At 45.7% G+C, this 26,318-nt stretch overlaps 2 protein-coding genes across 4 annotated transcripts in view; one reads left to right on the top strand and one right to left on the bottom strand.

The window, feature by feature from the left end:
- LOC140465621 (zinc finger protein Aiolos-like) overlaps positions 1–15,598 on the bottom strand; it is a 230,776-nt gene extending 215,178 nt beyond the window's left edge. For both annotated transcript variants that reach the window (XM_072561175.1, XM_072561176.1), the window contains exon 1: positions 15,505–15,598. The gene's annotated coding sequence lies outside the window, so the exon portion shown is untranslated. The remainder of the gene's footprint in view (positions 1–15,504) is intronic.
- A 162-nt stretch (positions 15,599–15,760) lies between these two features.
- The window catches only part of LOC140465619 (zona pellucida-binding protein 2-like), a 44,696-nt gene continuing 34,138 nt past the window's right edge, over positions 15,761–26,318 (top strand). The window contains exons 1-3 of one of the 2 annotated variants that reach the window (XM_072561172.1): positions 15,761–16,118; positions 23,845–23,919; positions 25,623–25,748. In XM_072561172.1, coding sequence (XP_072417273.1) covers positions 16,049–16,118; positions 23,845–23,919; positions 25,623–25,748 — 271 coding nt within the window. In that variant the 5' untranslated portion in view covers positions 15,761–16,048. The remainder of the gene's footprint in view (positions 16,119–23,844; positions 23,920–25,622; positions 25,749–26,318) is intronic. The other variant, XM_072561173.1, reaches the window with a different exon arrangement.

Below are 26,318 nucleotides of genomic sequence, written 5' to 3'. Positions count from 1 at the left end.
GTTCTTTGAACACGCTGCCAGTGGAGATGGTAGCAGGCATGTTAGCAACATTTAAAGTGTATCTTGATAGACACATGAATGCGAGGTAAACAGAGGAATAGATGGTGCACATGGACAATAAGTAGGGTATCTAAATAAGGATTAGAAGTTGGCATAGGCTTGGTGGTTTGAAGGACCTGTTCCTGAGCTGTATTGTGTTGTATATTGTATTAAGTGCATTCAGAGTTTTGAACAAGCATAGCTGATTACAAGAAATAGATTTATTAAAGAGATGTTGGCCACTTCCAATGATTGAAATGGTCAAAGTAATATCAACTTTTTTAATCCCAGGTGGACTTCGTCAATGTTAAAGTTATGCCATTTGTAATAAAAATGCACTTGCAATTTTTCATGCGTTAATCGTCAAAATCAGTGAAGGATAGTGCAATTGTGTTGTATATATTGATGAATTGGTTGTATTCAGCCTGGAAGGACCATTTATAAGATTTGGATGAATACTTTGATTGATTCCAAAGAGCCAATTTAATCACAAACATGGCCAAAAATTAATTTGCCAAAACAAAAAAAAAGCATATTTGGACGGCACTGGGGGACAAGGCCAAGTAGCATCTAGAGAAGCAAAAATAAGGGCTGCCTTGGATTCTCCAGTGCCTAAGACAAAAGGAGAGAATTTGTGGCAAGACTGAAATCTATTAGATGTTTGTTCCAAATTTCAACACTGCCGTGGCTCTTTGACAAATCTATTAAAAGAAAATAAACTTAAATGTTCAGAGGAGGGTAAGGGTGCCACTGGCAGCTTGAAAACTATGCTGACTATCCCATGGTTTTAGCAGCACTGAATCATGCAAAGCAATTTCAACTGGCTGTTGATGCCTGCAACATCAGTGCTGGTGCAGTTTTATCACAGGAGGACAACAGCCAGATCGAATGACCAATCAATTATTCTTCTTGCAAGTTAAATTTCTGCCAGCATAAATACTCAGCTGTGGAAAAAGTAACTTTGTGTTTGATAATAGCTCTGCAACATTTCAGTCTATGTACCCAACAACTCTGCAGAGGCTGCAAAACTTCATGCTAAGAATTTGAGACTGTTTCACTGAAGTTTAATGCTATCCGTACAACTTCAAAAACCAGTTATGTAGCAGGAAGAGACAATATCAGAACAGATGCTTTATCAAAGCAAATATTGAGGAAAATGAATTTCATGATCAAAATGAACTTGTACAAGATATGCAAGATATAAAAAGACTGTGTGTTTCATGTAAATATACATTATCAAACTAAAATCTGCATATATAAAATAGAAATAGTGATGATGAAATTATAATAGAAAATGAAAATACCTCTTAAAAATATCCTTGCTACCGCAGGGAGATGTGATGAAGATTCTTAACACATTATTTGAGAATTTAGATTCTCGTAACAAAAAATTAATTTTAGTTCAAAGTTTGTGAGAAGATTTGTAGCTCGGGTGCTCGTAGTTGTGGTTCTGTTCGCCGAGCTGGGAATTTGTCTTGCAAACGTTTCGTCCCCTGTCTAGGTGACATCCTCAGTGCTTGGGAGCCCCCTGTGAAGCGCTTCTGTACTGTTTCCTCCGGCATTTATAGTGGCCTGTCTCTGCCGCTTCCGGTTGTCAGTTCGAGCTGTCCACTGTAGTGGCCGGTATATTGGGTCCAGGTCAATGTGTTTGTTTTAGTTAATTTTAGTTTCCAGGTATTGTAAAAGCCTGACCTGCTTTTCAGTGAATGTTAGAAAATCATTTAGAACAAAATTCAAAACAGCATTTACAAGTCATGTAATTCTACCTAAATGACCAACAAACTACCTGGGAAGATAATTGAAATGGTTTAGCTGACTTCATTTTCATGATCAGTTGAAAGAGAAAGAAGGGATGAAAAACAGGTTCGTGCAGAAAGAAAAAGGTCGGTAGCAGCAAAGCTGCAGTTAAGAGCAGTCTCCACAGAGTCAAACTTGGGCAGTAATCTTTAGTCACTTAGATACTCTTCCATGTTGAACAATGCTTAGAGGAACTACTGAGGATGGCAAGGGCATAAAAAGTACTCTGGGTGGGGGATTTCAATGTCCACTACCATAGCTGCTGGACTGGGCATGTGGCAGGTTGTGAGGGAACCAACAAGAGGGAAAAACATACTGGAATTCATCCTTACCAATCTGCCAGCTGCAAAAGTGTCTATTTGTGACAGTACGGTAAGAGAGTGACCACACAGTACTTTGTGGAGACAAACTCCCGCCTTCACAATGAGAATAACCTTCATCACATTGTGTGGCATTATCATTGTGCTAAATGGGACAGACTTTGAACAGATCTAGCAATTCAAGACTGGCAATCCATGAAGCGCTGTGGGCCATTAACAGCAGAAGAATTGTATTCCTGCACAATCTGCAACCTCATGGCCCAGCAAAGACCCCATTCAACCATTACCATCAACTCTCCATCAATGGAGAGTGTAGGAGGGCATGCCAGGAGCATATCAGGCATACCAGATGATGTGTCAACCTGGTCAAACAGGATTACTTGCCAAACAACATAAGCGGCAAGTGATAAACAGAGGTAAGCAATGCCACAATCAATGTATCAGATCTAACCTCTGCAGTCCTATCACATCCAGTCGAGAATGGTAGTGGATAATTAAGTACTCACTGGAGGAGGAGGCTCCATAAATATCTCCATCCTCATTGATGGAAGAGCCCAGAATTCCACTGTAAAAGATAAGCCTCCAGCTTTCACAGCAATCTTTATCCAGAAGTATCGAGTAAATGATCCACGTCCTTCTCCTCCAGTGGTCCCCAGCATTACAGATACCAGTCTTCAGCCAATTTCATTCACTCCATGTGATATCAAGAAACAGTTGGTGGCACTGGATATGGCAACGGCTATAGGGCCTGACAATATTCTGGCAATAGTACTGAAGATTTGTTCTCCAGAACTTGCTGCCTCCCCTAGCCAAGCTGTTCCAGTACATTTACAACATTAGCATCTACCTGGCGATGAGGAAAATTGACCAGGTATGTCCTGTACATGAAAAGCAGGACAGATCCAACCTGGCCAATAGCTGTCCAATCAATCTACTCTTGATCATCAGTAAAGTGATGGAAGGTGTCATCAATAGTGCTATCAAGCAGCATCTGCCAGCAATAACCTGCTCAGTGATGCTCAGTTTGGGTTCCATCATAGCCATTCAGCTCATGACCTCATTACAGCCTTGGTTCAAACATGGACAAAAGAGCTGATTCCAGAGGGAAGGGGAGAGTGACAGTCCTTGAAATCACAGCTGTATTCGACCGAGTGTGGCATCAAGGAACCCTAGCAAAATTGGAATTACCTGACACATAGGAAGTTAGTCATGGTTGTTGGAGGTTAGTCATCTCAGCTCTTGGACATCTCTGCACAAGTATCTCAGGGTAGTGTCCTCAGCCCAACCATCTTCAGCTGCTTCATCAATGACCTTCCCTCCACCATAAGCTCAGAAGTGGGGATGTTCGCCGATGATTGCACAATGTTCAGCACAATTTATGACTCCTCAGATATTAAGCAGTCCATGTTCAAATGCAACAAGATCTGGACAATATCCAGGCTTGGGCTGACAAGTGGCAAGTAACAACCCCAACACACAAATGCCTGGCTATAACCATCACCAATAAGAGACAATATAACCACCACCCCTTGATATTCAGTGGTTTTACCATCCACTGAATCTCCCCCCATCAACATTCTGGGGGTTATAATTTACCTGAAAATCAACTGCACTGACCACATGATCAGGTCAGAACTGCAGCAAGTAACTCACCTCCTGAACCCCCAAAGCCTGTCCACCATCTACCTGGCATGATATTTCCATGACACTCCTTTGCATGATGTCATGCCACTTGTAAAGTAAATGAAACCAAAGGTCACACTGTGCACTAATTTATTCAAACAGCATCACCCCAGCTTTCAGCTCCTCTCAGTGCCTTATGGTCCCAGCATGGTCCCCCTTCCCAAAGAACAGAGTCCAGGAAGTCACTCTATTTGCCATACTTTAGGGACAGTTCTAAGTATTATCATCAGCTGGGACTACACTAATTGGCAAAATTTCAAAAGGGAAGCTCCTTAAACCTACTTTAAATAAACATATTACTTAAATGAGCTGATATAGAGACATCTGGTATACAGAACATAGAACATTACAGCGCAGTACAGGCCCCCAATGATGCGCCAACCTGTGAAACCAATCTGAATCCCATTTAACCTACACTATTCCATTATAATTCATATGTTTATCCAATGACCATTTAAATGCCCTTAAAGTTAGTGAGTCTACTACTTTTGGAGGCAGAGCGTTCCACACCCTTACTACCTCTGACATCTGTCCTGTATCTATCACCCTTCAATTTAAAACTATGTCCCCTCATGCTAGCCTTCTTAATAAGTCTGTCAACCTGGGTGGCAACCTTCAGGGATCTATGTACACGGACACAGAGATCTCTCTGCTCATCCACACTACCAAGATTCTTACCATTAGCCCAGTACTCTGTATTCCTGTTATTCCTTCCAAAGTGAATCGCCTCACACTTTTCTGCATTGAACTCTTTTTGCCATCTCTCAGCCCAGCTCTGCAGTTTATCTCTGTCCCTCTGTAACTTTCGGCACTGTCCACAACTCCACCGACCTAAGTATCATGCGCAAATTTATTAGCTCACCTTCTACGCCCTCATCCAGGTAATTTATAAAATGACAAAAAGCAGTGGGCCCAAAACAGATCCTTGCAGTACCCCACTACTAACTGAACACCAGGATGAACATTTTCCATCAACCGCCACCCTCTGTTTTCTTTCAGCTAACCAATTTCTGATCCAAACAGCTAAATCACCCTCAATCCCATGCCTCCGTATTTTGTGCAATAGCCAACTGTGAGGAACCTTATCAAACGCCTTACTGAAATCCATATTCACCACATCAACTGCTTTACCCTCATCCACCTGTTTGGTCACCTTCTCAAAAAACTCAATAAGGTTTTTGAGGCACAACTCACCCTTCACAAAGCTGTGTTGACTATCCTTAATTAAACTGTTCCTTTCTAAATGATTATAAATCCTATCTCTTATAATCCTTTCCAGCACTTTACCCACAACCAAAGTAAAGTTCACTGGTCTATAATTAGCAGGGTTGCCTCCAGACCCTTCTTGAACAAGGGGACAATATTCACTATCCTCCAGTCTTCTGGCACAATTCCTGTACACAATAGCGATATTAAGATCAAAGCCAAAAGAATCCTAGGATAAATCCCAACCTGCTCAGAAGACTTATTTATTTTCACCCTTTTTAGAATTGCTAACACCTCCTCCTTATGAACCTCAATCCTGCCTAGTTTAATAGCCTGTATCTCAGTATTCTCTTTGACAACATTTGTCAGTATTCACACAGGAGAAAGACAAAGATATTCATTTATCGCCTCGCCTGTCTCCTCTGACTCCACGCACAACATTTCACTACTGTCACTGACTGGCCCTAATCTTACTCTAATCATTCTTTTATTCTTGACATACCTATAGAAAGATTTAGGGTTTTCCTTGATCCTAACATACCACACTATGATGCATCTGGATAGAATGTTTTCTATGGTGCATCTATAAAAATTGGTAAGAGTCATTGTTGACATGCCAAATGTTTTATAAGGAAAGGTTGGACAGGCTAGGCTTGTATCTACTGGAGTTCAGAAAAATAAGGGATGATTTGATTGAAACATAAATTCTCAGGGATCCCGCAAGGTGAATGTGGAAAGGATATTTCCTCTTATGGAAGAAGCTAGAAAGAGGGATCACCAAGTAAAAATCAGAGGTCACCCATTTAAAGTGGAGAAAAGGCAATTTTGTTTCTCTGAGAAAGTAATCTTGCTAACTCTCTTCCCAAAAGGTGATGGAAGCAGAGTCCTTGAATACTTTTAAGGCAGAGATAGATAGATTCTTGCTAACCAAGGGGGTGAAAGATTATCACTAATGCAGGAATTCAGATTTGAGGTTACAATGAGGTCAGCACAAGCAGCTGCTAAATAAGATGAGAGTCCAAGGTGTTCGGGTAAGGTATTGACATGGATAGAGAGTTAATCGACTGGCAGAGAGGGGTCTTTTTCAGGTGACTAGTGGAATTCAGCAGGGTTCAGTGTTGACAACACAACTACTCATATTTTCCTTAAATGTGTGGATGAAGGAACCGAGGGCATTGTTGCTAGGTTTGTGGATGACACAAAGATAGATGGAGTTGAAGAAGTGGGGAAACTGCAGAACGACTTGGACAGGCTAGGAGAGTGGGCAAAGACATGGCACATGGAACACACAAGTTGAAAAGTGAGAGGTTAATGCACTTTGGTAGGAAGAGTAGTGGAATAAACAATTTCGAAATGGGGAAATTCTTCTGGAATCTGAAACTCAAAGGGTCTAGTTCAGCAATCTCTTAAGGTTAGCATGCAGGTTCAGTTAAGAAGGCAAGTTCAATGTTAGAATTCATTTCCAGGGGGTTTGAATACAACAGCAGAGCAAATAGCATACTTAAGGTTTAGGAAACAAAAGACAGACAGAGCTCAAAGAATACAAAGATAACAAGAAAGAACTCAAACAAGGAATTTACGAGGGTTGAAAAGGACCATGAAATGTCTTTGGCAAACAGGATTAAGGAAATTCCAACATGTTTTAAACATATAAGAAACAAGAAGATAGCTAGGGAAAGGGTAGGTCCACTCAAAGACAAAGGAAGGAATTTATGCAGAGAGCCTGAGGAACTGGAGGAGGTCTTTCATGAATATTTTGCATCAGTATTCACAAAGAACAACATGGTAGACGGTAAGCATCAACAGGGATATGTTGATATTCTGGGCCATACCAATATGAAAAAGGAGAAAGTGTTGGGTGTTTTAAAAAGCATTAAAGTAGACAAGCCCCCAGGACCTGATGTGATCCAACCAAGTATGCTGAGGGAGGAAGGTGAGGAAATTGCTGGGGCTTTGTGTGAAATCTTTGTATCCTCTTTAGTTACAGGAGCGTCCCAGAGGACTGGAGAATAGCCAATGTTATTCTTTAGTTTAAGAAGGTCAATAGGGATAATCTGGCAATTTACAGGCTGATGAGCCTAAGGTCAGTGGTAGGGAAATTATTAGAGAAGATTCTTATCGATAGGATTCACTCATATTTGGAAAATTGTGGTCTTATTAGTGATAAGCAGCAAGGTTTTCTGTGGGGAAGATTGTGTCTCGCAAATTTGATTGTGTTTTTTGAGGAAGTGACAAAGATGATTATGACAGCAGGGTAGTAGTTGTTGTCTATATGGACATAAGCAAGGCCTTTGACAAGTCCCTTAAGGCAGGCTGATACAAAAGGTGAAGTCACATGGGATCTGCTTTGAGCTGGTATGGTGGATATAGAACTGGCTTGATCATAGAAGACAGAGAGTACAGATGGAAGGGTGCTTTTATGACTGGAGATCTGTGACTAGTGATGTAACACAAGAATCATGGTAAAATCAAAGTTGTTTGTAATACAGCCAGTTCTGCTATTACGCATCTTTCATTAACACGAATTGGCTGTGACACAAATGAATAGAGAAAGCTGTTTCTAAAGTACGAACTTGTAAAACTTGTGTTGGCTATAATGTGATTATATCACCAACACTAAGTGTGATTCTTATTGTGCAATTTTTATGTGGCGCAGGTTCACACAAGTACGCTATTTTCAAGTTATAGAAGAAATGACTGTGTATATAAATGATTTGGAGGAGAATGTAGATAGTGAGATTAGTAAGATTGTTTATTCATAGGATTTACTGCCTTACTGGCCTTTGGTGAAGTTTCTACAAAAATACAAACATTTTTTAGAGTAAGCCATGTCCAATAACCCCAGTGAAATTTGAGAGGGAACAAATAAGTCAGATAAGTGAGTTTCTACGGATGTTATTTATTTGGAATTCCAGAAGACATTCAACAAGCAAAGAGATTGTTAACAAAAATGAGAGCAAGTCGAATTTGAGACAATCTATTGACATGGGCAAGGAATAGCAAAGAGAAGCAGAAAGTTGTAAAGGGTTATTGATAGATTAAGTAATTGCAAGGTCATCTATTGTGGATATAAAAACAGAGAAGAGTATTTGAAATGGGGTGGAGTTGGGAACTGTGCAGAAGTAGAGAGATTTATAGGTCCTAGTCCATGAACCAGTAAAAGCTTGTGGACAGATATAAAAAATGTTTTAGTCTAACAGGATATTGTTTTTTAACTCAAGAAGGTTTGAAGATAAAGTTGTGGATGTTATTATACAGATGTATAAATTTCTGTTTGAAGCAATACATTGCACCCTGAGCGCCACAATTCTGAAGGATAGATATTTTCAATCAGATGAGTAGGTCATGCCTCACAAACCTTATTGAGTTCTTTGAGAAGGTGACCAAACAGGTGGATGAGGGTAAAGCAGTTGATGTGATGTATATGGATTTCAGTAAGGCATTTGATAAGGTTCCCCATGGTAGGCTATTGCACAAAATACAGAGGCATGGGATTGAGGGTGATCTAGCAATTTGGATCAGAACTTGGCTAGCTGAAAGAAGACAGAGGGTGATGGTTGATGGGAAATTTTCGTCCTGGAATTCAGTTACTAGTGAGGTACCACAAGGATCTGTTTTGGGCCCACTGCTTTTTGTCGTGACCTGGAAGATGGCATAAAATTACAGTGGAGTTGTGGACAGTACCAAAGGATGTTGCAGTTTACAGAGAGATAGGGATAAGCTGCAGAACTGGGCTGAGAGGTGGCAAATGGAGCTTAATGTGGAAAAGTGTGAGATGATTCACTTTGGAAGGAATATCAGGAATACAGAGTACTAGGCTAATGGCAAGATTCTTGGTAATGTGGATGAGCAGAGAGATCTCTGTGTCCATGTATATAAATCCCTGAAAGTTGCCACCCAGGTTGATAGGGTTGTTAAGAGGGCATGTGGTGTGTTAGCTTTTATTGGTAAAGGGAGCCATGAAGTCATGTTGCAGTTGTACAAAGCTCTGGTGCAGCCGCACATGGAGTATTGCGTACAGTTCTGGTCACTGCATTATAGGAAGGATGTGGAAGCTTTGGAAAGGGTGCAGAGGAGATTTACCAGAATGTTGCCTGGTATGAAGGTCTTACGAGAAAAGTCTGAGGGACTTGACGCTTGTTTCGTTAGAGGGAAGAAGGTGAAGAGGTGACTTAATAGAGACATGTAAGATGATCAGAGGATTAGACAGGGTGGACAGTGACAGCCTTTTTTCTTGGTTGGTGATGACTGCACAAGGGGACATAGCTTTAAATTGTGGGGTGATAGATACAGGACAGATGTCAGAGGTAGGTTCTTTACTCAGAGAGTAGTAAGGGTGTGGAACAGCCTGCAACAGTAGTGCACTTGCCAACTTTAAGGGCATTTAAATAGTAATCAGATAAACATATGAATGATAATGGAATTATGTAGGTTAGAAGACTTCAGATTGGTTTCACAGATCAAAGCAACATCGAGGGCCAAAGGGCCTGTATTGCGCTGGAACGTTCTAAGTTCAAGCTATAGTGAGAGGCTAAATAGACTGGGGCTATTTTCCCTGGAGCACCGGAGGCTGAGGGGTGACTTTATAGAAGTTATAAAATCATGAGGGATTTGTATAGGATGAATAGCCAAGGTCATTTCCCCAGGGTAGGGGAGTCCAAAACTAGAGGGCATAGGTTTAAGGTGAGAGGGAAAAGATTTAAAAGGAACTTAGGGGCAACTTTTCCACACAAAGGATGGTGCGTGTATGGCACAAACTGTCAGAGGAAGTGGTAGAAGTGGGTACGATTACAACATTTAAAAGACATTTGGATAGGTACAAGGATAGGAAAACTTTGGAGGGAATTAAGCCAAAGGCAGCCAAATGGAACTAGTTCCGTTTATAAAACTTGGTTGGCATGGACAGGTTGGGCAGAAAAGTCTGTTTCCCTGCTGCAAGTTGTGATACTACTAAAAAGCTTTAGAAACAGAAGCATAGGACATTACTTTCCAGTCACATGGAATAGTGAAAAATCACACATAAAATCATTAGGGCTGGCTCTCCAACATGCTTGCTCCTTCTCACACTTTTCCTGGAAATGGGATCACAGTGGTGACTGCAAGCCAACTAACAGTAGCAGAAATCTAATTAAAGTTTCCAATGAGCCAAATTAACACCTATTTTAGCAGAGTAATGCAACCTCCCATGCAAGAGACGGGCCACTCACTGTGTCAGTACCCTGGCAGCTCGGTGGAGGTGGCAAACAGCAGGACAGTGGATATGCAATCAATTTGAAGGATTTCAAATGTACAGCTGCGATAAATGGTAAAGGGTCACTTAGAGACTGATATCTTCGACAGTGGCAGCTGCTATCATAATCCTGACTGGGAAGACAGTGAAGGCTGCCAGAATCCTAACAATCATCAAAAGCGTAAAACACCTACCATTTCTTGTTGTTCAGTGAATATGCAGGAAGTTAACTCACCACCTCCAATAAGATTTTGCCAGTAAGGAGCAGGGAGCAAGATCTGAAAATTCCCAATGCTTGAAAATCTTCTACATGTGACAAATTCCAGCTGTAGACCTCAAATTTTCTGAAGCTTTATAAAGCACAGATTAGGTGTTAGATGGAGGACTGTGTTCTATTTTGGGCATCACAACTGAGGACAATAGACAATAGGTACAGGAGTAAAAAGGTAAAAACAATGACTGCAGATGCTGGAAACCAGATTCTGGATTAGTGGTGCTGGAAGAGCACAGCAGTTCAGGCAGCATCAAAGGAGCAGCGAAATCGACGTTTCGGGCAAAAGCCCTTCATCAGGAATAAAGGCAGGAGTAGGCCATTCTGCCCTTCGAGTCTGCACCACCATTCAATATGATCATGGCCGATCATCCTTAATCAGTATCCTGTTCCTGCCTTATCTCCATAACCCTTGATTCCACTATTCTTTAGAGCTCTATCCAACTCTTTCTTAAATGAATCCAGAGACTGGGCCTCCACTGCCCTCTGGGGCAGAGCATTCCACACAGGCACCACTCTCTGGGTGAAGAAGTTTCTCCTCATCTGTCCTAAATGGTCTACCCCGTATTTTTAAGCTGTGTCCTCTGGTTCGGCACTCAACCATCAGCGGAAACATGTTTCCTTCCTCCAGAGTGTCCAATCCTTTAATAATCTTAAATTCAAAGTTTGTGAGAAGATTTGTAGCTCAGGTGCACGTTATTGGGCTGTCAGTTATTGGCTGTCAGTTCAGAAATGTTCTACGACCACTACTACCAGACTACTACGACCACTAGGACTCATAACAGCACACAAACCAACAGCCATTCTCAGACAACAACTCACCAGGACAAAGGACCCGATACCCAGCATGAGCAAAACCAACGTAGTATACAAAATCCCATGCAAGGACTGCACAAAACACTATATAGGACAAACAGGAAGACAGCTAACGATCCGCATCCATGAACACCAACTAGCCACGAAACGACACGACCAGCTATCCTTAGTAGCCACACACGCAGATGACAAGCAACATGAATTCGACTGGAACAACACTACTATTATAGGACAAGCCACACAGGGAACAGCCAGGGAATTCCTAGAGGCATGGCACTCATCCACAGATTCAATCAATAAGCACATCGACCTGGACCCAATAACCGACCACTGCAACGGACAGCTGGAACTGACAACTGGACACGGCAGATTCAAACCACTACAAATGCCGGAGGAAAGATCACTGAAGTGCTTCACAGGAGGCTCCCAAGCACTGAGGATGTCACCTAGACAGGGGACGAAACATCTGCAACACAAATTCCCAGCTCAGCGAACAGAACCACAATAATAATCTTATATGTGTCAATCAGATCCCCTCTCAGTCTTCTAAACTCAAGGATATACAAGCCCAGTCGCTCCAGTCTTTCAGCGTAAAGTAGTCCCGTCATTCCAGGAATTGACCTCGTGAACCTACGCTGCACTCCCTCTATAGCCAGAATGTCTTTCCTCAAATTTGGAGACCAGAACTGCACACAGTACTCCAGGTGTGGTCTCACCAGGGCCCTGTACAGCTGTACAGGGAAGTACAGAGGAAGGATATATAGTGTTTTGTGCAGTCCTTGCATGGGATTTTGTATACTACGTTGGTTTTGCTCATGCTGGGTATCGGGTCCTTTGTCCTGGTGAGTTGTTGTCTGAGAATGGCTGTTGGTTTGTGTGCTGTTATGAGTCCTAGTGGTCGTAGTAGTCTGGTAGTAGTGGTCGTAGAACATTTCTGAACTGACAGCCAATAACTGACAGCCCAATAACGTGCACCAGATCATATTGGAGAGGGAGAGGAGGAGATTTATTAGGTAGGCAGCAGGAAGAGGGATGTGAGCTACCTGGAATTACTGGAACCTGAGAATCTCCATATAGCATAAGCTAAATGGAAATTTGTAATCAGGTTTATCAAAATCATGATTTTGGCACATTAAATAAGGCAAAACTTCCTTATAGCAGAAATATCTGTAACAGAAGAACATTTGAAGGGAACAGACAAAAGAGCCAGAAACAACATTAGGAATAAGAAATGCATACAGCAAGTTATCGTAGTCTGCCTAAAAGGGTACAGGAAGCAGATCCAACAACTTTCAGGAAATTGCATCAATAATAGGAAGGGGGGGAAATCGTGAGAGACGAAGGGTCAAAGCCAGGGAGTGTGAGTAAATTGACAGCTCTTGTAAAGAGCTAGTACAAACCTACACAACCTCCCCGCCCCCCCCCCCCCCCACCCCGTGCCTTATCATTTTTTAATTCTTTTGGGATATAGGCAGTGAGTGCCAATTACTTGTTAACTAGACCAAGCAGTGGTGATGTTTCCTCCTTGAAGTGAATCAGTTGGGTTTATACAGTAGTCCAGCTGTCAGAGCTACTTTGTGACCAGCCACAAATTGCCAGATTTATTGAATTCAATTTCACAACTTGCCAGGATGAGGTCTAAATTTACAAACTCTTGTTGCTAGTACCATAGTTAGGAGGCTACTGTACCCTGCGGTATTGTTGCTTGGTAATATAAAAAGGCTCAGTTCATGCTTTCTAACACTTCTACAATATTCTTGTTCCACCTGAGCAAGTTATTTTGGTCATTTAGATGACTCGGACACTAAGAAGCCTGAATCAAAGCAGTCCAGTGTTAGACAGCTGGAAAATACACAAAACTATTTCATAAATTACTGAAAGATTGGTTCAAATCCATTTAATTCTCAGCCCTCAGGAGAAGATTTGATGTGATAAACAAGGATCTTTGACATTCAATTCTAGAACAATTAAGGAAGAATTCCAAAAAACAAGAAAAATAGTTCACTTTGGACCGAATGATCCATTCCAACATAGTAGAATTTTGCTAACAATACTATATGAGCTGTCATCAAGAAATGTTGGGGGTGTGCTGTGGAATCAGCTTCAGATTCTCCCTCCTTTGCATTGGTATTACCTTTTCCATAAACAGAGACTGTGATGGACCTATAATACACAATGTTTCTAATAAATCACATCACCATTGTGCAAAGAATTTCAACTATTCCTTTACAGTGACACCATAAGGACATAATTAAAACAAAACGTTTTATAGAAAAAAAAGTTACTTCTACCCCATAAATTTAACATGAACTATTTTTTCTTCAGATGTCATCCCACTCAGTCTCATTTTTGATAAATCCATTATCTATCAGTACTAGCAACAGCACATCCTGTTTCCAAAGCTCTAAGTTTTGCTTACTGAGATTTTCCTGAATGTGGTACTTCAGAAGTGAATCCAGAATTCTACCACTGCACAGCACTGGAAACTAATTTGCCACATTCACAATTAATACTTCCTTCAAAATGGCTTCTTTAACCCATCTCCAGAGCACGGCCCGTGGGCGGGTAGATTAATTTATCAGTGTTATATTAAGCATGAGAGTGTGTTGGAAGTTGTGTGGTGCTGAGCGCTTCGATCCGAATCCAATTTGGATTACAAATTGCAATAATTTAACATGTTAGGTAGTGACTGGTTGTAGAAGTTATTAACCACTCCTTTGTTTCAGTCCAAGTTCTACTGAAATTATTTGCCGGGATTAAATAAATTACTGAACGTAGTAAAGGTGACCACTCAAATCCAATTCCAAAATGCAAAGATCTCCACTGGATCTGCACTCAGACCAATGACAAACCTACTCATCAAATTACTAAACCAGACTGATATGTTTCAACCAGAGCAGAAACCGTTCATTTTCGGAGGATAATAAGACAAAATGGGTTATCGCATTCCAAAATAAACACCTTTATGCAGGGAATCCACTGTGGTCCGAAAACCTCGTCACAAATACAAGATGTGCTTCAGTTTCGGCTTTTCGGCTAAACTGCCCAATGCATTTAAGAAAGACCTTTAACTAACATATTGGAAACTATGAAGGCATGTCTTGGGCACCGTTAGGTGAAAAACTTAACTATATTATCTAAGCCAAAGAAAAGCGAGTGTTTGTAGCCACAGAAAATAAGAATGAGGCACTACCACAGATAGTGGTTAGCAGAGCAACTGGCACCTGAAATCCTAATTATGTTCCTTTCTCACAGAACAGCAAGGAGAGGATTGGGGAATAGCAGGATTGGGAAATGAGGGAGATTGATCTGGCCAGCCGGTTGTGGCTCCAATCGTCTCTCATTTTGTGACTGATAGTGGGGGCTCCAGAAGAAACCACGCTTACTAAGCTTATTCTTCAAGACTTTAGTGTACAATTCCATGAGAACTCAAAGCGCACCGAAACATCTTATCACAAAAGTGTTGAAACAAATGGAGGGGCCTGCTTCATACGTACATGATTGCCTCAAAGTCAGCGTACTTGTCAAATTAAGCTACTCGTTCCAAGAAACCAGCACTCCAACATGTTTGGGAGACACATCATGACCAACTTCCACACAACCATTATTTATAATGGCCTCAAAGATATAAACAACTATTCAAGTCACATGAATGCCACATTTTAGTCGTCACGACCTTCGCCATTTAAAGTTTTATTTTTATCCGAACCGTTAATCTAAAACTATAATTCTAGTTCTAATATCAATTCAGTAACTACTGATTATAATATCGACATCATTAAAATTTCTACTCTAAGAAAAGCATATCGTTTGCTCCGTTCTGAGCTGTCAATCGATTGTATTCTACTGTTTACGTCTCTACCAATATCAGATCGCGTTTTCGTCACCGGAATCATGCACGGAACTTCTAAAGGAAGAAATTAAAACAAAGCAAATGGTAACTGTACAGAATAATAACTAATCCCTACTCCTTTATTTAAAGACGTGAAGTTTTCCATCTATTATCGTATTCCTACACTTCAAATTCCAGTATCAAAAAATCTCACGAAATCTTTAAAAAACACTCCATGATGTGTCCTGAAAGTATTCCCAATCCCTATAAGTGTCTGTGTATGAGGAATGCTGCTTTATTACTGTCTAACCTGTGCCTTGTCGCTGTCCTGCTGATTCCACGTGGCTGAAGTGTCAAGCTGCTGTCGCTCTTTCACATGGATACACTCACGGGCGGGAGAATCCCTCCACGCACGCTTCCGTTCTTTCGTGACGCCAGCGCGTAACTGGGATAGCGTGCGTCTCAGCGCAACCAGGAATCGTGTCCTGACGTCAGCGCGCAGGAAAACGGCCGTTCCCACTGCACGTGACCATGAGTGGGGCGGGGGGAGCAGAAGGAGGCGGGACGTCACTAATAGGCGGGCTAAGGGAATGTAGCTCTGCAGTTGTACCCGTATACTTCACCCTGATTCGTAAATATGAACAAATAGTTGTGGAAACATTCATTGAACCATACATATGAACATAATAAGAAGCCATTGGTGAAAAATCGTCGAAGATCCAGCTGTCGGGGTGGGGAGGGTGTTGTCATTTGCGGGCGGCGGCTGGAGACGGCGTGGCGCATGCCTGGAGTTTCCCGCTCGTGGCGGGGGTTGGCAGTGCGCGGGCACGGTGGCTGTCGGTTGGTGCGCGGCCATGAGGACCCCGGCGGCTGCTGCATCCCTCCGACTGGCGGCACTGGCAATCGGGCTATCAGCCATGATAGGTGAGAGGCCATTCCCCGGGAGAGCGCTGCCTGTGCATCACAACACGGCCACAGCAACCGTCAAGGAATTTGAAAATAAACAGCTGAGCTCACCGGCTACGGGCTTGAGCTCAACCCACCCCCACTGACCAGGTCACCCCACCCCCCCCCCCCAGCCAGGCTCCCCCACCCTCACTGACCAGGTCACCTCCCCCCCCCCCCCCAGCCAGGGTCCCCCACCCCCACTGACCAGGTCACCCCACCCCCCCCCCCAGCCAGGCTCCCCCACCCTCACTGACCAGGTCACCCCCCCCCCAACCAGGCTCCCCCACCCCCACTGACCAGGTCACCCCCCCCCCCCCAGCCAGGCTCCCCCACCCCCACTGACCAGGTCACCCCACCCCCCCCCCCCCCCCCCCCCAGCCAGGCTCCCCCACCCCCACTGACCAGGTCACCTCCCCCCCCCCCCCCCCCCCCCAGCCAGGCTCCCCCACCCCCACTGACCAGGTCACCCCACCCCCCCCAGCCAGGCTCCCCCACCCCCACTGACCAGGTCACCCCACCCCCCCCCCAGCCAGGCTCCCCCACCCTCACTGACCAGGTCCCCCCCTCCTCCAGCCAGGCTCCCCCACCCCCACTGACCAGGTCTCCCCCCCCCTCCTCCAGCCAGGCTCCCCCACCCCCACTGACCAGGTCACCCCACCCCCCCCCCCAGCCAGGCTCCCCCACCCCCACTGACCAGGTCACCCCACCCCCCCCAGCCAGGCTCCCCCACCCCCACTGACCAGGTCACCCCACCCCCCCCCCCAGCCAGGCTCCCCCACCCTCACTGACCAGGTCCCCCCCCTCCTCCAGCCAGGCTCCCCCACCCCCACTGACCAGGTCACCCCCCCCCCCCCCCCAGCCAGGCTCCCCCACCCCCACTGACCAGGTCACCCCACCCCCCCCCCCAGCCAGGCTCCCCCACCCCCACTGACCAGGTCACCTCCCCCCCCCCCGCCCCAGCCAGGCTCCCCCACCCCCACTGACCAGGTCACCCCACCCCCCCCAGCCAGGCTCCCCCGCCCCCACTGACCAGGTCACCTCCCCCCCCCCCCCCCCCCCAGCCAGGCTCCCCCACCCCCACTGACCAGGTCGCCCCACCCCCCCAGCCAGGCTCCCCCACCCCCACTGACCAGGTCGCTCCACCCCCCCAGCCAGGCTCCCCCACCCCCACTGACCAGGTCACCTCCCCCCCCCCCCCCCCCCCCCCCAGCCAGGCTCCCCCACCCCCACTGACCAGGTCACCCCACCCCACCCCCACCCCCCCAGCCAGGTTCCCCCCACCCCCACTGACCAGGTCACCCCCCCCCCCCCCCCCCAGCCAGGTTCCCCCCACCCCCACCGAACCAGGTCACCTCCCCCCCCTCCCCCCCCCCCCCCCCAGCCAGGCTCCCCCACCCCCACTGACCAGGTCACCCCAGCCAGGCTCCCCCACCCCCACTGACCAGGTCACCTCCCCCCCCCCCCCCCCAGCCAGGCTCCCCCACCCCCACTGACCAGGTCACCCCACCCCCCCAGCCAGGTTCCCCCACCCTCACTGACCAGGTCACCCCCCCCCCCCCCAGCCAGGCTCCCCCACCCTCACTGACCAGGTCACCCCCCCCCCAGCCAGGCTCCCCCACCCTCACTGACCAGGTCACCCCCCCCCCCCAACCAGGCTCCCCCACCCTCACTGACCAGGTCACCCCCCCCCCCAGCCAGGCTCCCCCACCCTCACTGACCAGGTCACCCCCCCCCCCCAAACCAGGCTCCCCCACCCTCACTGACCAGGTCACCCCACCCCCCCAGCCAGGCTCCCCCACCCCCACTCCCACTGACCAGGTCACCCCCCCCCCCCCCCCCCCGGAAACAAGGCTCCCCCACCCCCACTGACCAGGTCACCTCCCCCCCCCCCCCCCCCCCCCCCCCCCCAGCCAGGCTCCCCCACCCCCACTGACCAGGTCACCCCCCCCCCCCAGCCAGGCTCCCCCACCCTCACTGACCAGGTCACCCCCCCCAGCCAGGCTCCCCCACCCTCACTGACCGGGGTCACCCCCCTTCCAGCCAGGTTCCCCTGCCCCCACTTGCCGGGGTCACCCCCACTGACCAGGCCACCCCCCTAGCTAGGCTCCCCTGCCCCCACTGTCTGGGATCACACACCCCCACTGACCGGGGTCACCCTACAGTCAGCCTCCCCTGCCCCCACTGACAAGGGTCACCCCCTCTTACCAGGGTCACCCCCCCCAGCCAGGCTCCCCCACTGACCAGGTCACCCCCCCAGCCAGGCTCCCCCACCCTGCTGACCAGCCTTCCCCCCACAACCTTCCCCTACCCCTGCTGACCAAGTGTCCCCCCCCCCCCCCCCAAAACCAGGCCTTCCCCACCCCTCAACACTGACCAAGCTCTACCTTTTCCTCCGCTACATCAATGACTGTGTCAGCGCTACCTCGTGTTCCCACAAGGAGATCGAACAGTTCATCAACTACACTAAGACCTTTCACCCTGACCTCAACGTACCCGGACCATCTCAGCCACCTCCCTCTCCCTCCTCGACCTCTCCATCTCCTGCAACCAACTAACCACGGACATCCAGTACAAACCCAGCGGCTCCCACCCGGCATTCTGTAAAAACACCATCCCTTATTCCCAGTTCCTCCACCTCCATTGCATCTGTTCCCAGGATGACCAGTTCCACCACAGAACATCCCAGGTGGCCTCCTTCATAGACGGCAAATTCACCTCTCACATGGTCGATGCTGCCCACCAGCACATCTCCACTTCCACACCCCTGCCCTAGAACCCCACCCCTCCCAATGCAACAAAGACAGAACCCCCTGGTTCTCACCTTCCACCCCACAAACCTCCATATGCATCGCATCATCCTCTGCCACTTCCACAAACAGACCCCACCACTATTACCCTCCCCATCCTTATCGGCATTTCGGAGAGACCATTCCTTCCGCCACTCCCTTGTCAGATTCATGCCCCCACCAACCCTCACCCCACTTCTGACACCTTCCCCTGCCACCGCAGGTGGTGCAAAACCCTGCACCCACATCTCCCACCCCCCCCCCCCACCAATCTCCATCCAAGGCCCTAAAGGATCCTTTCACATCCAACAGAAGTTTACCATAAATGTCATCAACTTTATCAGTTGCACCCCGTTGTGGTCCCCTCTACATCGGGGAGACAGGACGCCAACTTGTGGATCGTTTCAGGGAACATCTCAGAGACACCCGTACCAATCAACCCCACTGCCGTGTACACTTCAACTCCTCCCAGTTCACCGAGGATATGCAGGTCCTGGGCCACCTCCATCGCCAAACCTTAACCACCAATGCCTAGAGGAAGAACGCCTCATCTTCCGCCTTGGGACTCTTCAACCACACAGGATTAATGCAGATTTCACCAGTTTCCTTACTTCTCTCCTCCCCCCACCCCCCTCCCACATTATCCCAGTCTCAAGCCTCCAACTCTGCACCGCCCTTTTGACCTGTCCATCGTCTTTCTCATCTATCCGCTCCACCCTCCTCTCCGACCGATCACCTTCTCCCCCACCTTCATCCACCTATTACATTCTCAGTTACCTTCCCGCCGGTCCAAAAGCCTCATTCCTGATGAAAGGCAATTCCCAAAACGTCAATTTTCCTGCTCCTCCGATGCTGCGCTTTTCAAGCACCACACGTTCGACTCTGATCTTCAGCATCTGCAGTCCTCACTTTCTCCTTGGCTCCCCCCACCCACATTGACCAAGCTTCCTCCCATCCCTCAGGCCCCACCCCCTATCCAGACTGACCATGCCAACCTCCACCCCTACTGACCAGGGTTCCCACTCAGACTGACTAGACCTCTCCCCAACCCCCCCCCCCCACCCAGAACTGATCAGGCCTCTTCCCCTACCGAGACCGACCATGCCAACCCCCATTCCTGTTGACCAGCCGCCCACCACCACCCAGACTGTCCAGGCACTTCACCCCCACTGACCAGGACAACTCCCGCTGACCAGGGGTCCCACCAACCCCCAGCTGATCGGGGGGACCCCCCCTCCCCCAACTCCTGCTGACCAGGCACCCCTCCCCCAACCCTTGTTGACCAGGCATCCCCATGCAGGCTAGCCAAAGCCCTCGTAACACCACACGCTGCTGCGCCCCAAGGTTTATCAGGCTCATCCCACTGGCTCCGCCCCATTCACACCAGAACTGCACCTTTGCTGACCTGAAGCCCCATATGTTGGATCCCAATTTTTCTCTGTCCACATCCCAATTCACCAGACTCCCATTTGCTTAGACCCTCCTGACCAGATCTGAATCCCTCACTCCCCAGAGCCCCATTCTCCCAATTGCCCATAGAATATAATTAACAGAATTACTTCCAAGATCCCAATCCCCAACTGTCCAGACTCTCACTTCCCACTCTCCATTGCCCAATCCTGACTCTCAAATCCCACACTACCCAGTCCCAACTGCCCAGACCCTCATTTCCCAAATCCTCAGTGGCCAGTCTCCTTTCTCCTACTCAGTGCTGGGACCACAACTATTCATGTTGTACAGGAGTGATTGGATGAAGAAACTGAGGCATTGCTGCTAAATTTACAGATGACAGATAGGTGGAGGGACAGGGACAGCAAAGCTGCCAAACAACTTAGACAGAATTGTAGAATCCCTACAGTGCAGAAAGTGGCTTTTCTCACCATTGAGTCTGTGCTGACCCACCAAAAAGCATCTCACCCAGACCCATCTTCCTTTCTCATCCGTATCACCTCACTTGGGGTTTTTACCATGTCTAACCCACATAATCCCTGAACACTGTGGGACAGTTTTTAACATGGCTAATCCACCTAACCTGCACATCTTTGGATTCTAGGAGGAAACCAGAGCAACTGGAAGGAAACCCATACGCACGTAGAATGACATGCACACTCCATGCAGTCACTCAAAACTGGAATTGAACCAGGGTCCCTGGCACTGTGAGGCAGTATGCCACCAAGGCTAAGAGAATGGGCAAATAAGTGGCAGATGGAATACAATGTTCGAAATTGTGAGGTTATGCACTTTGGTAGAAAGAATAGAGGCACAGATTATTTTCCAAGTAGTGAAAAGCTTCAGAAATATGAAGCACAAAAGGACTTGGGGGTCCCAGTTCAAGATTGTCTTAAGGTAAACATGCAGGTTCAGTTGGCAGTTAGGAAAGCATGTACTACTGAGAATATATGAAGCTCTGATCAGACCACATTTTAGATATTGTGAGCAGTTTTAGCCCTGTTTCTAAGAAAAAATGTATTGGCCTTGGAGAGGGTTCATAGGAGTTTTGCAATAATGATCTGAGGATGAAGGGCTTGTCATATGAGAGAAGTTGAGTACGCTGAGTCTGTACTAAATGGAATTTAGAAGGATGAAGGGGCATCTGATTGAAACTTAAAGAATACTGAGGGTGCTGGACAGAGTGAACGTGGAGCAGATATTTCCACTAGTAGAAGAGACTAGGACCATTCTGCACAACCTTACATTGAAGAGATGACCCTTCACCACTGAAATCAAGAGGAATTTCTTCTACAAATTTTGGTGAATCTATGGAACCCATTGCTGCAGAAAGCTATGGAAGCCAAGTAATTGAATCATAGAATCCCTACACTGGAAACAGGCCATTAGGCCCAACAAGGAGAAAGTGAGGACTGCAGATGCTGGAGATCGGAGTCAAGAGTGTGGTGCTGGAAAAGTACAGCAGCATTCAAGGAGCAGGAGAATCTACATTTTGGGCAAGAGCCCTTTGTTAGGCCCAACAAATTCACACTGACCCTCCAAAGAGTATCCCACTGAGACCATTACCCCACCCTAATATTTTACAATTTCCCCTGACTAATGCATCTAACTACACATCCCTGAACACTATGGGCAATTTAGCATGGCTAATTCACCTAAACTGCATATCTTTGGACTGTGGGAGGAAACCAGAACACCCAGAAGAAACCCACGCTAACATAGAATGTGCAAACTTCACACAGACTGTTGCCTAAGGCTGGAATCAAACCCAGGTCCTTGGTGCTGTGAGGCAGCAGTGCTAACCACTGAGACACTGTGCTGCCTGAGTGTATTTAAGTCAGAGATAGATAGGTTTTTTGATTAATAAGGGATCAAAGGTTATGGGAGAAATAAGGAGATTGGGATTGAGAATCATATCAATCATAATTGAATGCCAGAGCAGATGGACTGAATGGCCTAAATATCCTATATCTTAGAGTCTAATGCCATGTATGTGTTTTCTCATTGCCCAGTCTGCAATCCCCTACTGCTCAATCTTCAGTATCTGATTATCCGGACTTCACAGTTAAATCCCCTACTGCTCAGTCCCCATTCTTCCACTGCTCAACTCCTCAATTTCCATTTCCCAATACTCTGCTGCCTAACTTCCTCACCAACCATTCTCTAACTGCCCAATAGTCAAGCACCCATTTTCACATTGTACAATCTCTCACAGTCCCATCACCTGTTGCTCAGTACTCCACTGTCCATTCTTAAATTTTCCAATCCCCCTTCTACCACTGCTTGATCCTCCGTTGCTTATCTTCCTATTTCCATGTTGCCCATACTCCCATCCGCATCCCTTCTTCCCCAATTTCCTACAACCCATTCTTCCATTTTCATTTGTCTCATTTCCCCCGTTTCCACTGTCTCATCCCATATCTAGTATCTTCCCCATCTCTCCATTCTCTTTTCTCTGCATTCCGCCTCCTCTGATTCCTCCTAATCTACCTCTAACCCATCACTTCAATGCCTCTTCTCTCTAGTTTAGCACATTGGGAAATACGCACCAGCTTTCTGACATAGATCTTATGAAAATATTTATATTTCTTGGCATTTGATTTGTGTGCTGCTCGTGTTTGATCAGTCAGAATTCGCTGCAGATCTTTCAAGCTTGTCATTATTTCTATGATATGCAGGCTTATCTAACTGGAGAGAAACTGAAAGAAGGTACTGGTGACTTTTTTTTTGTGGGCATCATTCCCATCTGTTCAAATGTAATCTGGCCAGCCTGACATCCACTGACTCTGCATGGTTAGAATTGTTCCTTTTGCTTTTATGCAATGTATGAAAAATCAAAATATTAACACCAAAAAAAATTCGATGGACAATTTTCTGAGGGACAGTCGATTGTTAATTTAATGGTTCATTCAATACTTGGTGCAGATGGGAGGAATGTGCAATTGGCATAGGACCTCTATTTGAATACTTCAGTTGCCTTCCAGCTGTTTCAGATGGGGTTACAGCTCACCCAGTTATAGGCCCATTTAAACTTTGAGTTAGGTTAGCTTAACTAAGTAACTATAAGTGTGGTGCTGGAAAAGGGCAGCCGGTCAGGCAGCATCTGAGGGGCAGGACAATCAACGTTTCAAGCATAAGCTCTTCATGAGGAATCCCATTCTTGATGAAGGGCTCTTGCCCGAAATGTCAACTCTCCTGCTCCTCGGATGCCACCTGACTGGTTGTGCTTTTCCAGCACCACACCTTTTGACTCTGATCTCCAGCAACTGCAGTCCTTACTTTCTCCTAGTTAACTATTTCTAAATTTGTCATTTCTAAATCTGTCCTGTTATTCTGTGTATTTAAGGTTTACAGATGTGTCACCCTGAAGACTCAATAGACAAATAATCTGTCAACTATTTTTAAAGATCTAAATAAAATGCTGTGGGCAATGATATTATAATGGTTACTGTTTATTGTTTAAGCAGGCAGAGCCATTGAAGTAATTGACATCACACATACTGAACATATCCAAGAAATCTATGGCAATAGCAACAGACCAGGTAACTAAAAGTAAGAATGGGAGAAACATGATAGTGACTGGCACATGTCATCTTGGTGAGAATGTACATGATGCAAAATCTGAAAATTAAAGGAACTAAATAATGTAACAAAATAATGGTAGATAGGAAAATTAGAAAGAAAGGGGTTAATGGTTTATTGGGACAAAGAATGGAGGCGGCACAGACAATACGACCAGTTTAACTTCTTTGATGCAAAACAATTCCTAAATCTTCCACCTCTCAGATTATGAGTACATTGGATTCTGTTTCTTAAATGTTATTGTTGCATCTGACCCTTGTTATTTAACACTGTACATTCTCATCTGATCCATTTTAATACTTCTTATTTGTTAATCCTTCATTGAACTTACACATCAATTGCATTGAGTGTCTGCCATGACTGCTATTACTGGCAACAAAACAGAACTGTTGGTACTAAATTGACAGTTGTGCTGCTGCCTTATTTCCATATTATTGCCTTAGTGCCTGCATTGTCTTAGTATCCTTAGTATTTCATTTACTGTTTTCTCTGTTGTAGCAGTCTTTGTCTTACAGTATGTCAGAATATCCCAATATTTGTGGCGATGAATCGATAAGTGTTAGTATATCTATCTCCCTCACATCTTGTTTACTATATATTTCAGTTCATATGTCTGAAGATCACCTCAAGAGAGTGGTTGTATCGGTAACAATTATTTGGAGCTGCTGCATTCATCTGTCAAACAACCCTGAAATTCTTCGTATCCTAGACACAGACGTGCCTGATAATTTATTTTCAGAGATGTAGATAATAAAATGTGCAGACAACACAATCTGAGGTTTCGTTTCCTGTGTGTCATGTTAACAGATTTCAGCTGGAACAGTTATATACAGTTGGCCTCAGTGTTGCTAGGTAAATTGTTCTGAATTGCTCTCCAGTGACCTCTGCTGGAAAGTGTGGATGTTTCAAGTCAGGGAGAGACTAATAATGTCAGGATGACTTAACCTGCTACTGACATGTTGCTGTTCAGATTCAGACAAAAAAAAGTGGGAGCCTTTAGAGCTGTACTCTAGGCCAATGTAATCCTGTTTTTGAACAGATACAAAAATGGGAGAGTTTAAATGAGGGAAATACATGACCTATAAAGATGGGAAAGCCTTCCAGACCCTCTGGTGATCAGGCTTTCTATTGACATTAGGATCCAGAATGAAGAAATTCTGTTTGCTAAGAGCCAGAATGTAAGTTTGCTCATGAGGAACGTAAGTTTTGTTGGGTGAGGGCAGCTCTGATAGGGTGTTGTCACAGAGAGGGGCAAGAGAGTGAGAAGCAAGAGCAGAAAGGTGGCTCTCAGCAGCCACCTGCTGAGGGAGGACACCCCACACCCAGTCAATAATTGACCACTTTCACACCTTAACTGGTGGCAGGGTGAAAGATGGAGCTTGGTCCTTCTTACCCAGAATTTGGTTTGGGCAAAGGTGGGAAGAGGCAGGGTTCTGGACTACCAATAATCCTACTGAATTATGTTCACTTCCCACCTCTGGATCTGGAGCACTGCAGTGTGAATTAATATTTTCAGTAGACAGTGTAAAGCGAGGGAAAATTTGTACAAAGAGATGTAGATAATGATATTTTTCAACTTTTGGTTAATCAGTTACATGATACATGTAATCCTACAGATAATACAACTATTCAATATTGATAGTTTTCACTAACTCTTTTGTAGTAAAAGTTTATGTGAAGATGTACCATGACAGTCCAGCTCTTCTGTGTACAACTCAGGAGCTTTCAGAAAAAGAATTAGTGGATCCATATTTCATATGGGTGGGCCCATCAGGAAGAAACATAAAAGGTGAGATGCATTACTTTTTCTTGAGGGTGAGTCTTAACTGAACACAAGCATTTACTATTTAAGTTGTTCTGTGGGTGTTTGCTCAAACTTTGTTACCCATTTTTGCCTCATGTTAATCTTTAGATGTTAGAATAAAATTCTATCGTTTCACAGACTAAGTCCTTTTTTTTTGTCAATAAGCTTTGTATGTTTGCTTGAGTTTTAATTTTAATAAACTGATTCTTCTTTATTGACAAGTTCCTCCTGCAGAATGTGGGAGGTAAGGATCACAAGTAGTGTCGCTGCTGACTGCATCTGTGGGAATTGCACCCAATTCCAGCTCCTCGAAAACTGTGTTAGGGAACTGGAGCCGGATGAATTTTGGATCATTTGGGAGGCAGAGGGGGTTATTGAGAGGAGTTACAAGGAGGTAGTCACACCTCAGATAAAAGATGAAGGGGATGGAAAGGGAACCAGCAGAAGTGCAGAGATCCCCTGTGGCCATTCCCCTCAACAACAAGTATTACAGTTTTGGATACTATTGATGGAGGTGGGATGAGAGGTACGTATCAGGGGTAAGCAATGGGGAAC

Source organism: Chiloscyllium punctatum, chromosome 42, assembly GCF_047496795.1.
Source record: "Chiloscyllium punctatum isolate Juve2018m chromosome 42, sChiPun1.3, whole genome shotgun sequence".
NCBI lineage: Eukaryota > Metazoa > Chordata > Chondrichthyes > Orectolobiformes > Hemiscylliidae > Chiloscyllium > Chiloscyllium punctatum.
This window is presented reverse-complemented; position numbering and strand designations above follow the sequence as displayed.